We start from the raw sequence: 15,232 nt of genomic DNA on the forward strand, positions 1-15,232 counted from the left end.
AGTGGCTTGAAACCCGTGTGTGTGTGTGTCTAAAATCCCAAGAGGAGAATGGAGAAGGGATTATAGCATGGCCATCCCCTCCGAGGGGAAGGCTGAGGTGCTGGACTCCCACATGGCTGATCGTGGTTTGGGTCCTGAACCTAATAGCTTGAAAATCATACCGGGGGGAGGGAGGGGTGTGTGGTGCTGGCAGATGGCATGGTTGTTAAGGGTGCTGGACTTCCACAAGGCTAGACACAGTTCAAGTCCTGGACCTGGTGGCTTGCTTTCTCACCTTCCCTCTTTCTCTCTGGTCCAATTAAAATAAGCAAACAAATAAATAAGTAAATTGGGAGGAAAATGGAGGAGAAAGGATTGAAAAAGAAATCACACTGGCATGTATGTGTGTGTGTGCCCAAAGTCCTGGGAGGAAAATGGAGGAGAAAGGATTGCAGCATGGCCATCCTCCCTGGGGGGTGATTTCTCACTTCCCCTCTCACTGTCTCTATCCTCTCTGGCACACACACCCTATGGTACAACCCTTAAAAAAATAGGTGAAGTAGTAAGGTATGTAATTATATCTCAATAAAGCTGTTTAAAGAAAAACTACCATAAGATTATCATATGCAACAGATCCTTTCATTCTAATATTTATATAGTAAGCAAAGAATACAAAACATTGAAATCCATAAAGTTAATTATTTGAAGAAAACAAATGTTATGCTTAATGCTATCACTTGCAACGTATTTACAAGAGGTGGTAACAACACTTACCCATATTGGCCAATAACCCTGAAATTGCTTGAACATCGGCTCCAAGAAAGACTTCGTTCAGAGTTGAAACTACTGGCAAGCACAAAGTATGAACACGAATTCTTCTTTCACCTTTGGGGAAAATACACAGATGACAGTAAAAGACAACCGCATTAAAGATTATGTTACAGTTACTATAAAAAACAACTTTTCAATTTAGTACTGGGTAGACAGAATAACGAGTGGATCCTGGGAAGAATGGGGTTAGGAGAGGACAGAGAGATAGCAATTAATGGAAATAAATTACAAACAGACAGAAGGAATGTCTGGTGGGACCAGCAGATGAAGTGGTGGTTAAGACACTAGATTCCCACATGGCCAACCACAGTTTGAGTCTTGGGCATGGCAGCTTGAAACTTGCATCAGGCCCATGCGTATGCGTGCCCAAAATCCCAAGAGAAATAGAGGAGCAGGGATTTCAGTGTCAATTTTCCTGGGGGAGGGAGGTGACTTTTCACTTTCTCTCTTTGGTTGAGTGCATGTACCCTAGAGCAAAAATCTCTCTTAAGAAAAAAAAAAAAAAAAGGAAGAGTGTCTGGAGTTATAAAATATAGTGGGGAGTGGCTGGCAGGTGGCATCATGATTAAGGGCACTGGACTCCTACATGGCCAACTCCAGTTTGAGTCCTGGACCTGGCAGCTTGCTTTCTCACTTTCCCTCTCTCTCTCTCTTGCTCTGTCTCTCTCTGGTCAAAATAAAATAAATAAAGTTAAAAAAAAAAAATGGAGTGGGGAGAATGTGGTGGATAATCTACTACATATAATGTTACAAATGGTTGAGGTGACCGATATATACTGATTACCCTGATTGAATTACAATATAATGTATTCATGGACTGAAAAAAACACATTTAATGACTGTTAATAAAAATTACTAATTAAGAAACCAGCAGATGGGGACCAGCAGTTAGCGTAATGGCTATGTCGCTGGACTCCCATGTAGTCGACGGTGGTTCGCATCCTGGACCCAGTGGCCTAAACTCATGCCAGGCGCGTGTGCGTTCGTGCCCAAGATCTTGACAGGATAATGGAGGAGAAGGGACTGCAGCATGGCCATTCCCCCTGGGGGGTGATTTCTCGCTTTCTGTCTCTCTGTCTGTCTCTGTCTGTCTGGGGAGTGTACGCCTCCTATAGCAAAAACCTCTTCAAGAAAAAAAAGAAAAGTAACCAGCAGATGGCATAATGGTTTCATCACTGGACTGCCACATAGTCGACTGTGGTTTGAGTTCTGGACCTGCTGGCTTAAAAACTCATGCGGTGGGGGGGGCAGGAGGCAGCAGTGGTGTGGTGGTTAAGGATACTAGACTCTCACATGGCTGACTGTGGTTCAAGTCCTGGAACTGACGGCTTGCTTTCTCACTTTTCCTCTCTCTCTCTCTGTCCCTCTCTGGTCAAAAAATTAAAAATAAATAGTTAAATAATTCTTTAAAAAGAAAAGAAAAACTCATGCTGTGCATGCGTGCCCAAAACCCTGAGAGGAGAATGGAGAAGGGATTGCAGTGTGGCCATCTCTGCAGGAGGGTGATTTCTCACTTTCTGTCTTATGAATAAAATCAAACTTGGGCCAGCTCCACGACGCAGCAGTAATGTGCTGCAGAAAAGAAGCCAGATCCCACAATGCAATCACAGTTTGAATTGCTCACCTAATCAGCCTAAACTAGACCAGGTGCACATGTGAGTGCCCAAGATCCAATAGGCTGGAGGAAGGTTATCACAGCATGACCAAACCCTGTAAAGGATGCCTCTCCCCTTCATGTATCCCCACTCTACATTCTCACATGTCACAAATGTTCTAAAATGAATAAAGGGAATTTTTTTTTCTCCATAGTGTATGTGCACTTACTAGAGAGAGAGAGAGAAAGCAATCCCCTGTGGGACATAGTCATACCCAATCCCTTCTCCTTTTCACCATCCTTTTGGGATTTTGGGCATGTACACAAGCCTGGTCTAAGTTTCAAGAGGCCAAGGCTATGGGAACTAGCAGTTAGTGTAATGGCTATGTCGCTGGACTCCCACATAGTCGACCGTGGTTCACGTCCTGGACCCGGTGGCTTAAAACTCACGCCGGGCGCGTGTGCGTGCGTGCCCAAGATCCCGAGAGGAGAATGGAGGAGAAGGGATTGTGGCGTGACCATCCCCCCTGGGGGGTGATTTTTCGCTTTTTGCCTCTATGTCTCTCTCTGTCTGTCTGGCGAGTGCACACGCCCTATAGCGGAAAAAAAAAAAAATCTCTCCAAAAAAAAAAAAAGAGGCCAAGGATAAATTTGAACTGTATAGTAAGCTGCATGGGCTTAGCTCTCTTAACTACAAGGCCACGGGGCCGGTCCGGGAAAACAAATTTCTAAATAAAGAAAAACTCAAAACTTACCTTTGCTGGATGTATACAGGAGTGCTGACTGAAAAGAAACCAACTGAGTGTCAGTAAGACTTTCTTCTACTGACATCTGTACTGCATACCCAGCATCTGGGTTGACATTGGGCAAAGACAGTAAGTCTGTTGACCGAACAAAGAAGTTTCCATGGAAAGTATGAATGGAAAGACCTAGAAAAGAAAAAAATAATCAAAATGAGTTATATATACCCACTACATGTGGGTATTTACATCTTGTAGTCACTTATCAGATTGACAGAAAGTAAAATAGTTTATATACACACAGTAATTAGTGAGGTTGAGGGTTATCTTTCATTAATTTTATTATTATATCATTATTATTTAATTTGCTATAGGGCATGTGTGCTCACCAGAGAGACAGGGCAGGGACACGGGGTGAGAAAATGAGAAAGCAAAGCAAATCACCAAGCCTGAGAGGACTCAAATCACAGTTGGCCATGTGGGAATCCATTGCCTTAACTATCATGCCACCTGCTAGCCCCAATAGGTATCTTCTACTTCTCTTTTTGTTTTTAAATTAGGTTTTACATAGGATGTTTGCACTAGCTGGAGAGAGACAGATAAAGGAAGTGAGGGAAAGCAAGAAATCACCCCCCGGGAGATGGCCACAGCATTCCCTTCTTCATTCTCCTTTCAAGATTTTGGGTACACACATACATGCGCCTTGCATGAGTTTCAAGCCACCAGGTCCGAGACTCAAACTGTGGTCGACTACATGGGAGTCCAGCAACATAACCATTATGTCATCTGCTGGTCTCACATGTTAAAAAATTTTTTTTTTAATTTTTAAAAATGGACCAATTTGTTACAGCAAAACTGCCATCAATAGCTATTCAAAGAAAAATAATTTGTGATTAGTCCATTCTACTAAATGCTAAGCAAATATGAAAAAGAATGAGATTAATATGAACTAAAACAAATGGCCCTTCAAGACTTATTGAACTGGGCCAGCCCTATGGCCTTACAGTTAACAGAGCTGAATCACATGAGGCTGACCTTCTTTTGAAACCTGGTGTTGGCAGCCTAAAGAAGCTAGGCACATGTGCACACATGTCCAAAACCCTGACAGAGGAGAAGGCACTGCAGTGTGACTATGCCCAGATGAGGGGTGTTTTCTATCTCTCTCTCCCTCTCTGGAAAGCACACATGCCCTCTGGTGTTAAAAAAAGAGAAAGAGGGAGCTAGTAGATGGTGTGATGGTTAAGTCACTGGACTCCCACTTGGCTGACTACAGCTTGAGTTCTGGACCTGGAGGCTTGCTTTCTCACTTTCTCTCTCTCTTTGTGGTCAGCACACATGTCCTACAGTAAATTAAAAATAATAATAAAATTAAAATTGAGGCTGGCAGGTGGCATGATTATTAAGGGCACTGGACTCCCACATGGCCGATTGCAGTTTGAGTCCTGGACCTAGTGGCTTGCTCTCAAACTGTACCCCCCCCGCCCCCACTCTGTCCCTCTCTGGTAAAATTAGATAAATAAATAAAAAATAAATAAAGTTAAATAAAATAATTCTTTAAAAAAATCAAACTTTGGGACCAGCAGTTAGTGTAATGGCTATGTCGCTGGACTCCCATGTAGTCGACCGCGGTTCAAGCCCTGGACCCAGTGGCTTAAAGTCACACTGGGCACGTGTGCATGTGTGCCCAAGATCCTGAGTGGAGGATGGAGGAGAAGGGATTGCGGCATGGCCATACCCCCTGGGGGGTGATTTCTCGCTTTCTGTCTCTCTCTCTTTTTCTTTCCAGTGAGCACATGTGCCCTACAGCAAAAACCTTTCTTAAAAAAAAAAAAATCTTTATCAGTAGGGGCCAGCAGGTGGCATGATGGTTGAGGCACAGGACTCCCACATTGTTGACCACAGTTCAAATACTAGACCTAGCAGCTTGTTTTCTCACTTGCTCCTCTCTGTCTCTGCCTCTGTCTTTCTCTGGTGAATGCATTTACCCTATAGCAAATTAAAATAAATAATAATTATTAATAAAATTAAAAATTCATTTTTAAATAATTATTTTATTTGACTTTATTTATAAGCAATTATTTTATTCATTCATTCATTCATTCATTCATTCATTTTTAATTTGGTCAGAGAGACACAGAGAGCGAGAGAAAAAGAGAAAGTGAGAAAGCAAGCCACCAGGTTCGGGACTTGAACCGTGGTTGGCCATGTGGAAGTGTCCAACCCCTTAGCCACCACGCTACCTGCTGGTCCTGACTTTACTTATTTTAATAATTTGACCAGAAACAGACAGAGAGAGAGAAAGAGGGACAGAGAAAAAAAAGTGAGAGAGCAAGTCACCACGTTCTGGGACTCAAACCATGGTCAGCAATGAGGGAGTCCAGCTCCCTTAAATACCATGCCACCTGCTGCCCCCAAAATAAATAAGTCTTATAAAATTTTTTTATTTCATAAAATTAAAAAGAATCCATCAGTAATATATTTTCTTTGGGCACATGGGTCTTTTTTTTTAATTGAGATAATTCATATACATACAAGAGAAACAATTTTTTAAAGAATTATTTTATTCATTGATTTATTGTTTTTCATTTTGATCAGAGAGGGACAGAGTGAGAAAGAGGGAAAGTAGGAAAGCAAGCTGCCAGGTCTGGAACTTGAACCACGGTCAGCTATGTGCGAGTCTAGTGCCCTTAACCACCACCACACCACCTGATGGCTCCAAAATAAACTATTTTAAAGTATACAATTCAGTAGTTTTTTTTTTTTTAATTTTGTTTTTAGAGAGATTTCTGCTATAGGGCATGTGTGCTCATGAGAGTGAGAGAGAGAGAGAGAGAGAGAGAGAAAGTGAGAAACCACCCCCAGGATGGATGGCCACACTGCAATCCCTTCTCTTCCATTCTCCTCTCAGAATTTTGGGAATGCATACACATGAGCTTGGTGTGAGTTTCAAGCTGCCAGATCCAGGCTGCAACCCATGGTCGGCCATGTGGGAGTCCAGTGCCTTAAACATTACACCACTTGCTGGCCTCCAATTCAGTAGTTTTTAATATATTCACAATAGTCCCCATTTAAAAAAAATTGTCAGAAGGTGTGTATGCTCTCAAGAGAGACAGAGAGAGAAAGAAAAAAATTGAGAAAGCACCCCCTGGGGGTGGGGGTAAGGCCACTCCACAATCCCTTCTCCTCCATTTTCCTCTTGGGATTTTGGAATTGCACACATACATGCCTGGTGTGCCTCTCAAGTCACCAGGTCCAGGACTCAAACTGCTTTAAGTCGCAAGATCCAGCCACTCTAACAACCATACTGTTTACTGGCCCACAGTCCTTATTTTTTTTTTAACTGTGTCTCTTAATTGCATATTCCATCAGAGTCAGCAAAATATCTTAGAAGGGCAATTTTTTTTTTTTTTTGAGAGGTTATTGCTATAGGGCGCATGTGCTCGCCAGAAAGTCAGAGAGAGACAGAGAGATAGAAAATGAGAAATCATCCCCCAGGGGAGAAGGTCATGCCACAGTCTGTTCTCCTCCATTCTCCTCTCGGGATCTTGGGCACGCACGCACACATGCCCAGCGTGAGTTTAACCACCAGGTCCTGGACTTGAACCACGGTTAACTACATGAGAGTCCAGCAAAATAACCATTATGCCAACTGCTGGTCTCAGAAGGGCAAATCTTTTAAGACTGGGTGAAAATATGTATATTTATAGGTACCAAAACCAACATTTATTTCTATGTTTTAAAAAAAAAGCATCCCCACCTTTGGTGCATCGAATCCTCATGACTGCCTCAAAGCCAATCTTTCGAGTGAGGTATCTCTGTAGCTCTTTCTGTAATTTCTGTACTTGAACTGGGTTGTGCTGATGATGGTAAGAGGGATAGTAATAGACACTGCCTGCTGAATACCGAGATATACAACCTGGAAGAAAAATATGCTCTCCTTTTAAATTGAGTCATCAAATGCAATCAGCATACCAAAGCAACTACAGGCATTTGAATCGATCTTTCTTTTCCTTTTTTAAATTGCTAAATACTAAATTATCAGAGACAAGGAAAAAGCACTCCCTGAAAGGGCATGGTCGTGCCACAATCCTTCTCCTCCATGTCTCTATTTTGTTGAGATTTTGAGCACACAGGTACACACGTCTAGTATGTTTTTCAAGCTGCCAGGGTCAGGACTGGAATCATGGCCAGTCATGTGGGATCTGTCTCTTTCAACCACTAGATCAAGTTGCCAGTCCTGTATTATCTTTCTTTAACTTCCCAAGGTATTGTCTAGAAGAATATTTTGGGTCAGTTAGTGGCATGGTGGTTAGGCAGCTGGATTTCCCACATGGCTGAATGCAAGGTTTGGGTCCCAACCCAGTGGCTTGAAAAAACACTCTAGGCTCATGTGTACCTGTCCAAAATCCCAAAAAGGAGAAATAAAGAAGACAGGATTACAGTATAACCCTCACCTGTGGAGGGTGCTTTCTCACTCCCCCACCCTCATCTCTCTCCAGTGAGTGCATGTGTGCTGTAACAAAATTAACGAAGAATATTTCATTCTTTTAAATAGCAGTATAGAACTTAATATTCTATTAGTACATGTTTAGAGACTATAAGGTTTATAATGCACTAAACTGACTGATTAACTCTCCAAAAGGAATAATTGATTTATTTTTACCTTCAGCTTAGACTATGATCATATATTATCGTTACCCTTTTAAGAAAAAAAATGAGAAAAAACTTACCCAGAGAAGCCAAATCGGAGTATTGTCCACTGAGAAGAAATAAGTCAACAGCTACCTGCTGACCAGAACAGTCCAAGGCTAATTTTTTATAGAAGTCTGTGGATGGCGTCAGGTGTATATCCTATTATTAAGTTACAAACAGAAAAAAAAATAATTAAATTGTTGTAGAACTGCTACCAAATGTGTATAGCATTATTTAATGTTCAATGTTAAAGGCAATGAATATATCTATATCCTCGATTTGTGACACACTATATATGTGCCTTGAAAAACTAAACTATGCCTCACAAAGGTGTACAATGATTATTTGTGAATCAGAATCATAATTTTAAAATTTAAACAAATCATTAAATTGTCATAAAATTTAAATTCACATCTATTGGGTCATTGGGAAAGTCATAACATATTTATCTATGCTTTTATTTTTTGTAAACAATTATTTATTTTATTTTATTTATTATTATTAGTCTTTAGTTTGACCACTGATAGAGAGAGAGAGATAGAAAGGAAAAGTAAGAAAGCAAGCAGCAAGCTGCCAGGTCTGGGGCTCGAACCACGGTCAGCCATGTGGGATGGGAGTCCAGCACCTTTAACCACCATACTACCTACCAGCCCCTATCTATGCTTTTCTATGCAAAAATGCATCATGACTTTCCCGATGACCTAATATATATACCAAGGTGTTAAAACAATTATCTCCAGACAGTCTACAAAATCCTTTTGCTTTGTTACATTATTTTACTCATTAAGAAGCACACAGTGCTTAAGAATTTTGTATTTTTTTCACTTTAAAAAATATATTTATTTAATTAATTTCATAGTGGACTAAGATTTTATTGTAACTAAAATCTATTAAATGTTCAGTTGGGGGACCAGCAGTTAGCATAATGCTATGCCACTGGACTCCCATATAGTCAACCATGGTCTGAGTCCTGGACCTGGTGGTTTAAACTCACGCCGGGCACGTGTGCATGCGTGCCCAAGATCCCGAGAGGAGAATGGAGAAGGGATTGTGGCATGGCCATCCTCCCGGGGGGGGGATTTCTTTATCTCTCTCTGTCTCTCTCTGGCTTTCTGGCGAGCACGCGCGCCCTATAGCAAAAACCTCTCCAAAAAAAGAAAAAAAAATGCTCAGTTAGAAAATGTTTTAAACAGTTCATATGAATCTACTTAGTTCTTTTAAATACCCTGAGAGGTGCACACTATCATTATTTTCACTTAATACATAAGTAAATAAAAGCAAATAGATGAACTAATTATTGAAGTTCATACCATCTACTAAGCAGTGAAACTTAGGCAGTCTTATTTCCAGAAGTGATATCCTGACTCCGATTACATACTGATCTCTCTCATAATCTTTTGGAAAATACAGTTCTCAAATTCTAAGCTTCTGTCCATAAAGTGCTTAAAAACAATCTATGTCTATTAGTTTAATAAACTGTGACCATTTCTAAGTAGTCATCAGGTTCTATTTTGTCCCTAGCAGGCAGATTCTCTCAGTGTCCCAGACTTCCTCATTAAAGACAGGCTAGATTATTATCAGCCTACTAAAGACAATTAAAAATAAGGTAAGAGTGGGGAGCAGCAGACGGCATAATGATTACATTGCTGGACTCCCATATAGCTGAGTGCGGTGTGAATCCCAGAGCCAGTGGCTTGAAACTCACACCAGGCTTGTGTGCATGTGTGGACAAAACCCTGAGAAGAGAATGGATGAGAGGGAGCTACAGCGTGGCCAACCCCGCCCCTCCCCGCCCCCGGCAGGGGATGGGGGAGGTGATGTCTTGCTTTCTGTCTTGTCTCTTTCTATCTCTCTAGTCGGTGTGAATCCCAGAGCCAGTGGCTTGAAACTCACACCAGGCTTGTGTGCATGTGTGGACAAAACCCTGAGAAGAGAATGGATGAGAGGGAGCTACAGCGTGGCCAACCCCGCCCCTCCCCGCCCCCGGCAGGGGATGGGGGAGGTGATGTCTTGCTTTCTGTCTTGTCTCTTTCTATCTCTCTAGTGAACATACATACCCTATAGCAAAAATCTCTCTTTAAAAAAAAAATTAAGTTATGAGTGAGTCAGGTAGAAAAAAAATGTAAGAACATAGTAATGTTGGAGCTAGCAGGTGGTGTGGTGGTTAAGGTGATGGACTCGCACATGGCCAACCATGGCTCAAGTCCCACCCCTAGTGACTTGAAAATCATGCTGGGCACGTGTGCATGCATGCCCAAAATCCCAGAAGGAGAATGGAAGAGAAGGAATTGAGGTGTGCCAATTCTCCCCACGGGATGATTTTTCACTTTCCCTCTCACTGTCTCTGGCAGTCTCTCTCCAGTGAGTGCACATACTCCATGGGACAAAAAAAAAAAAAGGTACCGTCTATATTGAAGTGAAAATTTTTACCTATTGCCTTTCTCCCTACAAATGAAAAATAAATTTAGAAGAACAAGCTCTGTGGTCAAAGGGATAGAACACCAGCATAAATCTTATACATTTGATGACTTCCTAACCTTAGCAGATGACCTTTGGTTGGGTTCCTCTCGTGGCTTCAGGGCTCCTGCTCCAAGAGTTGGGAGTTGTGTTTGAAAGACAGACATCCGGCCACCAGTTGGGGACATCAGCTTAAAGGCAGCCTGAAGTGCAGGACCCAAGGCACTCTGGGTCTCCAAAGTCTTGGTAAACATTTGTGGCAAACTTTTCAGTAAATCTTGGATAAGCTTGTGAAACAAAACAAGAGAACTCGAGTATTACAATTAAAATTTTTTTCACAACTCATATCTAATATAATACACAGCACATTGAGTCATGATGATGATTAAAGAATCTACAGACATTACAGTAAACAATGAAGTTGGTCAAATGACAAGAAGGCCATTTTAAGTCAACATTATAAACTGGCAAGCAAGACAAAAATTGGGACCCTATAGTTTTTGCACATGCACTCGTCCAGCAAGACTATAAGTCCAATATGCATCCAAAAGAACCATCACAGTTTGGATATTTGATGTTTTTAATGCCATGAAATATGGCCTTCTCTATCACTTCTACATACTTAATTAAGTTACAAAGTGAATTTAACTCTTCCCTGTTGCATAATCTAAGATATCCAGTAACATTGCCAACTAGTAATATCACTACAAAAGAAAAACAAAATGAAAAACACTACCTATTCAGGTTAGGTTGTATAAATAGATAATGGGGAAAATAATACTTCACACTATGGCACAATCACCACTGCCGAAGAGCAAAGACCATAGACTTGCTAGTTAAAATGTTACCCCTACGGCATATATGCATGTACAGGGTAGACAACATCCCCCCTTCAGACACATTCTTTTCACCTCTCACTGCATTATGTCATGGCAATTTCCAGGCAGGTAATAAGAGTTTCTTCTGAACTGACCCCAATGACACTCTGTGAATCAGAAAAGCAAAGGGCACTGAAAGCAGTCTAACTAACGTGTTTCTACGTAGTGACCAAAGCTTTATCTCAGCAACCCTCCCAACTTCCCAAAGAGCTGACAAACAGGTTTCCTGAAGGTGTTCTTCCTTTATGGAACAGGCTTATCTTCTACCCTAGTATAAATAAATTGCTTCATTAGACTTAAAAATGATCAGCTCAAGGCCAAACTCGAGAGTTGTTCATCTAGTTAACTTTAAGAGCAAATACAAAAAGCTACGCATTGTAGAAAAGTCACAGAAAAAAACAAAATTTTAATTAAAGTTCATTTAAAAATATATTCCTTCAATAATTTAAACATGTCAGGTAGAAAAAGGTGTCTTACCTCTTTACTTTCGTTTAAATTTACTAATAAGTTCTCTGGCATAGGTATAAAAACATCTGAAAAATAAATATTTATTTTAAACAAAATGTATTAAAGATGGTGCTGCACATAACACCAGTGTGTTAATGCCCCCATACTTAAAAGCATCTCCTCCACTATTACATACTATCTATATTTGTCTGATTCAAGCATTTATTGTAAGGGTTCTACTTCTTGTCTGCTACTGTGTAAGGGGTAAATAGTCTTCCTCATAAAAAGCACTAACCTATAGGCACTTAATAATAAGAGTTTGTGCACATGTTCTGCTTCTTTGGATAAAGATAACAATTTAAAACACTGCTTTTTTTTTTTTTTTTAATGGTTGGCCCTGGAAGTCAACCTAAAATACATCCTTGTATTAAAAACAAAATGTTGGCTCATACGACACACAACAATCCCTAGTCTTTATGGAGAAGCAATACAACTCATCAATAGCTATGTCACTCAAAAAAGAAAAAAAAACTCTTCCATGAAGAAAGCCCACCAATGTTTCTACTGGTGGGACTACAAAATCAAGTGAATCAGAAGGCATGTGTAACTGATCACTTCAGATAAAGATTCATATTTACTCTTCTCAGGAATAGAATTTGCTACTTTAGACAGAAGTGAACAGGGACAAGAACATGGGAAGCGAAGGATTCTGAGGAGTATCACCCTACATTTCTATATCGTCTGTTTTTGATTGTGAAGAAATAAGGTTCATTATAATATTTAAAAAAAAAACTAACATGAACAGGGACCAGCTGGTGGCGTGGTGATTAAAGTAGCTGGATCCCACATGGCTGACAGCAAGGCTTGAGTCCCAGACCCAGCAGCTTGAAAAATATACTGAGTATAAGTGGGTGTGTGCCAAAAATCCCAAGCGGAGAATGGAGAAGGGATTGAAGCATGGCCACCCCCCCTAGGGGGTGATTTCTCACTTTCCCATCTCTCTTTGTTTCCATCTCTCTCTCCAGCAAGCACACACGCCCTGCAGCAAACTTAAAAAGAACAAAAGGAAGATCCAGTGATGTGAGGTTAAGGTGGCCACATTCCACACAGCTGACTGTGTAGTTTAAGTCCCAGGCCCAGCAGCTTAAAAAACATGCCAGATGTATGTGCATGCAACCCCAAAAGTCCCAAGAGGAAAATGGAGGAGGATGACTGTGGCCGAGGTCATCCACCCTGGTAGGTGCTTTCTCCTCCTCCACTCCCCTACCCCATCTATGGTGAGTATGTGCATCTTATAGAAATTTTAAAATTAGTAACAATAATATAAATAATTTGAAACATTAAACATTTATCTTTGGTATCATATAGAAAAGCTACTATCTCCTCTTCAGGCTTCTTCCCTTTTCTCTTAATTAAAAAACTTTACAACAGCTTTATTGATATAAAATTCACATATAAAATTTAACATCATAGAGTATAATTTGGCTATCTATTTATTTTTACAAGAATTATTTTACTTAGCTTTACTTATTTATTCACTAACTTTTTTATTTGAGAGACAGAGTGAGAGAGAAGGAGAGAAGGAAAATGAGAAAGCAAGCCACCAGGACCAGGAATCAAACCACGGTGGGTCATTTGGGAGTCCAGTGCCCTTAACCACCACCCCACCTGCTGGTCCCAATTTGGTTATTTTTAATATACCACATAATGCTACATAATAAACTTGAGGTCAATGACAGACCACGTGATGGTGGTCCTATAAGATTATAATAGATTATACTATACAGTCTAGATGTGTGGTAGGCTGCACCATTTAGGTTTGCATAAGTGCACTCTGTGATACTGCTACAATCACAAAACTGCCTGAGCAATTTTTTTTTATGACCTAAACCTATTGGTGTCTTATTGAGAAAATTATTGTCAAATCCACTGTAAGGAAGATTTCTCCCTATATCTTATATTTTCATCTCTCAAGTTTAGGTCTTTACTACATTTTAATTAATTTTCTTTATTTATTTCCCCCAAAGAATATTTTATTTAACTTTATTTATTTTATTTACTTATTTTAATTTGACCAGAGAGGGACAGAGAGAGAGAGAGAGAGAGAAAGTAAGCTGCCAGGTCCAGGACTCGAACCGCGATAAGCCATTTGGGAGTCCAGTACCCTTAACCACCACACCACCTGCTGGCCCCAATTTTCTTTCTTTTTTTAAGCTTTGTTCTTCTTTTGTAAGATTCATTTATTCACTCATTCATTCTATGAAAAAGAGAGACAGAGAAAGACGGCACCTCCAAGGGTTCTTGACAGCATGGTCTACCTCCAGCTTTAGTAAGCCAATGATCATGGGCACAGGTGTGCCTAGCATGTTCAAAGAGATTGCTGAACTTGAACAGGGAAATTTCTCATGTGGGACTGTGTCATGGAGTGTCTCATCGTACCACAGCACAACCATGTGACCCATTTTTGGTTAAATTCCTTTATATATTATAAGGCAGAGGTCTGATCTCTCTTTTTGCACATCGCACTTTCCATTACCATTTGTTGAAACACTATCTTGTCCCCCATTAAATGGTCTTAGTGCCTTTGCAAAAATCAAACAACCATGTATGTTAGATTTATTTCTGAGCTCTCTATCCTATTTTTTTGGTGTATATTGCCTATCCTCAAATACGCTTTGAATAAATGAATGAATGAATGGGAGAAAGTTTAAACTGTGTTTTAACATGAACTCTTTTTTGTTAACTTGTTCAGAATTCACTTTGTATCTATAACCATATATCTTCTATAAAATAAGAGATTAAACTGACTCTTATAAGTCCTACAATTTGGGACCAGCAGTTAGTGTAATGGCTATGTCGCTGGACTCCCACGTAGTCGACCGCGGTTCGTGTCCCGGACCCGGTGGCTTAAACACACGCCGGGCACGTGTGTGTGGATGCCCAAGATTCCGAGAGGAGAATGGAGGAGAAAGGACTGCAGCGTGGCCATCCCCCCTGGGGGGTGATTTCTCGCTTTCTGTCTCTCTGTCTCTCTCTGTCTGTCTGGTGAGCGCATGCACCCTATAGCAAAAACCTCTCCAAAAAAAAAAAAAAAGTCCTACAATTTTATGATTTTATTCACAAGATTTTCCTCAATATAGTAGAATCATACCATACACTCTTAATTTATCAAACTGTTGTGAAATACTTCTTTTGTCGTGAAATACTTCTTTTCCTTTTTTTAAGGTTTTGGCCATAGGGTATGTGCACTCACTGATAAGAGACAGAGAGAGACAGTAAGAGGGGAAGGTGAGAAATCACCCCCAACTGCAGGATGGCCATGCCATAATCTTTTCTCCTCTTCCCTCCTCTCAGGATCCTGAGCATGTACACACACGTTCTCAATGTGATCCACCATTTGTTTATTTATTTATGATAAATAAATAATAATAAATAAATAATTCTTTTTAAATTTATATATATATATATTTTTTTTTTGAGAGATTTTCACTATAGGGCGTGTGCGCTCGCCAGACAAGAGAGAGACAGAGACACAGAAAGCAAAAAATCACCCTCCAGGGGGGATAGCCATGCTGCAATCCCTTCTCCTCCATTCTCCTCTCGGGATCTTGGGC

The 15,232-nt window shown here is 40.5% G+C and overlaps 1 protein-coding gene across 2 annotated transcripts in view; it reads right to left on the reverse strand.

Annotated features, from left to right (window-relative positions):
• Positions 1 to 15,232, reverse strand: part of SEC24A (SEC24 homolog A, COPII component) — a 94,371-nt gene that overhangs the window by 21,207 nt on the left and 57,932 nt on the right. The window contains exons 12-17 of one of the 2 annotated variants that reach the window (XM_006166853.3): positions 11,649 to 11,704; positions 10,374 to 10,580; positions 7,875 to 7,995; positions 6,902 to 7,060; positions 3,160 to 3,333; positions 754 to 864 (exon numbers count right to left, since the gene is read on the reverse strand). In XM_006166853.3, coding sequence (XP_006166915.1) covers positions 754 to 864; positions 3,160 to 3,333; positions 6,902 to 7,060; positions 7,875 to 7,995; positions 10,374 to 10,580; positions 11,649 to 11,704 — 828 coding nt within the window. Of the gene's footprint in view, positions 1 to 753; positions 865 to 3,159; positions 3,334 to 6,901; positions 7,061 to 7,874; positions 7,996 to 10,373; positions 10,581 to 10,735; positions 11,279 to 11,648; positions 11,705 to 15,232 lie in introns of those variants that run through there. The other variant, XM_014583579.2, reaches the window with a different exon arrangement.

This window comes from Tupaia chinensis, unplaced genomic scaffold, assembly GCF_000334495.1.
Source record: "Tupaia chinensis unplaced genomic scaffold, TupChi_1.0 Scaffold144346_1, whole genome shotgun sequence".
In the NCBI taxonomy this organism is placed as follows: domain Eukaryota; kingdom Metazoa; phylum Chordata; class Mammalia; order Scandentia; family Tupaiidae; genus Tupaia; species Tupaia belangeri.